The sequence below is a fragment of the Bison bison genome, unplaced genomic scaffold (genome assembly GCF_000754665.1).
Source record: "Bison bison bison isolate TAMUID 2011002044 unplaced genomic scaffold, Bison_UMD1.0 scf7180017864342, whole genome shotgun sequence".
Classification (NCBI taxonomy): Eukaryota; Metazoa; Chordata; class Mammalia; order Artiodactyla; family Bovidae; genus Bison; species Bison bison.
Genome location: NW_011494914.1, coordinates 395,823 through 397,274, shown reverse-complemented (window position 1 = coordinate 397,274; position 1,452 = coordinate 395,823). Strand labels below are relative to the sequence as shown.

At 56.1% G+C, this 1,452-nt stretch overlaps 1 protein-coding gene across 1 annotated transcript in view; it reads right to left on the bottom strand.

Moving 5' to 3' along the window:
- Positions 1-24: 24 nt before the first annotated feature.
- Positions 25-1,452, bottom strand: part of AFAP1 (actin filament associated protein 1) — a 93,729-nt gene continuing 92,301 nt past the window's right edge. The window contains exon 17 of the mRNA XM_010854528.1: positions 25-211. Coding sequence (XP_010852830.1) covers positions 185-211 — 27 coding nt within the window. The 3' untranslated portion in view covers positions 25-184. The remainder of the gene's footprint in view (positions 212-1,452) is intronic.

The window sequence follows — 1,452 nt, the reverse complement described above, 5'->3', positions numbered from 1 at the left end:
CCCACCTTCCGCCCCTTGCCATCTTTTCACAAATGAAGTTGGAAGCCAAAGCGTTACAAGTAAATCTCTTTAAAGGGAACCATTATACAGTAGAGAGGATACGTGCAGTGGGCCTGGGTCCTGGCACCGGAGCGCAGTCGCAGGGCGGTCACTCGACGCTGCGAGAGCCGGGCGTCCTCTGGCTCTATGTCCCGTTCTTCAGCTCCCACTCCTGCCAAGCGAGGGGAGAGGGGGCATGTACAGGTCCACAGGGCACGCCTGGGGCCGGGGCAGGCCAGGCCACCTCCCGCATGCGCCGGTGCCCAGACGGGGAGGATGCGGCAGCCCAGAGCTGGAGGTCGGGGCCCGTCAGCCTTCCTCACACCAGGAAACCCTGTGACTGGCGACCTGCCACTCCCCGGCTTTTGCGGGCACACCCTCTCACACTCAGAGCAGCCCTCTTCGGGAGTCAGGCATTACCCTAGGAACACTGCCTGGGATGATGGTTCTCGATGAGAACCCAGGATGAGTTAGAGGAGTCCCAGAAAGAAAGGCCACGGTGGGAGCAGAGATGTGCGATGCACTCACAGGTGGATGGACGCTCCCAGCAGCTGGGCCGGGCCACCACCCCTTTCCTCCAGCCACGGCTCCCCAGTCACTACGCTTGGGAGTCCCGGGAAAACCCCGCTCAACCCCACTCCGTCAGGGAGGCCCTGGGCTGGTCTGAGTGGCCAGCTGTGCGTCTGCTGCAGCCAAAACCACACAGTTCACATTTATCGTGAGGGGGACGCGCAGAGCACACGCCCTGCACAGTGAGGGCAGGCCCGCGAGACGTAGTCTTCCAGAGCCTGCAGCTACAGAACCGTAATACACTTGTTTCTTTGACGGTAAAGAAAAAAAGGGAATATTCTTATCGTATTTCCCTTCTGCAAATAATTAGGGGGACTTTGTGGGACAGCTCAATTCTAAATATCTCTCAGGCAAAACATCAGATCAGATCAGATCAGTTGCTCAGTCGTGTCCAACTCTTTGCGACCCCATGAATCCCAGAACGCCAGGCCTCCCTGTCCAACACCAACTCCCCGAGTTCACTCAGACTCACGTCCATTGAGTCAGTGATGCCATCCAGCCATCTCATCCTCTGTCGTCCCTTTATCCTCCTACCCCCAATCCCTCCCAGCATCAGAGTCTTTTCCAATGAGTCAACTCTTCGCATCAGGTGGCCAAAGTACTGGAGTTTCACCTTCAGCATCATTCCTTCCAAAGAAATCCCAGGGCTGATCTCCTTCAGAATGGACTGGTTGGATCTCCTTGCAGTCCAAGGGACTCTCAAGAGTCTTCTCCAACACCACAGTTCAAAAGCGTCAATTCTTCGACGCTCAGCCTTCTTCACAGTCCAACTCTCACATCCATACATGAGCACAGGAAAAACCATAGCCTTGACTAGACGGACCTTTGTTGGCAAAGTAATGT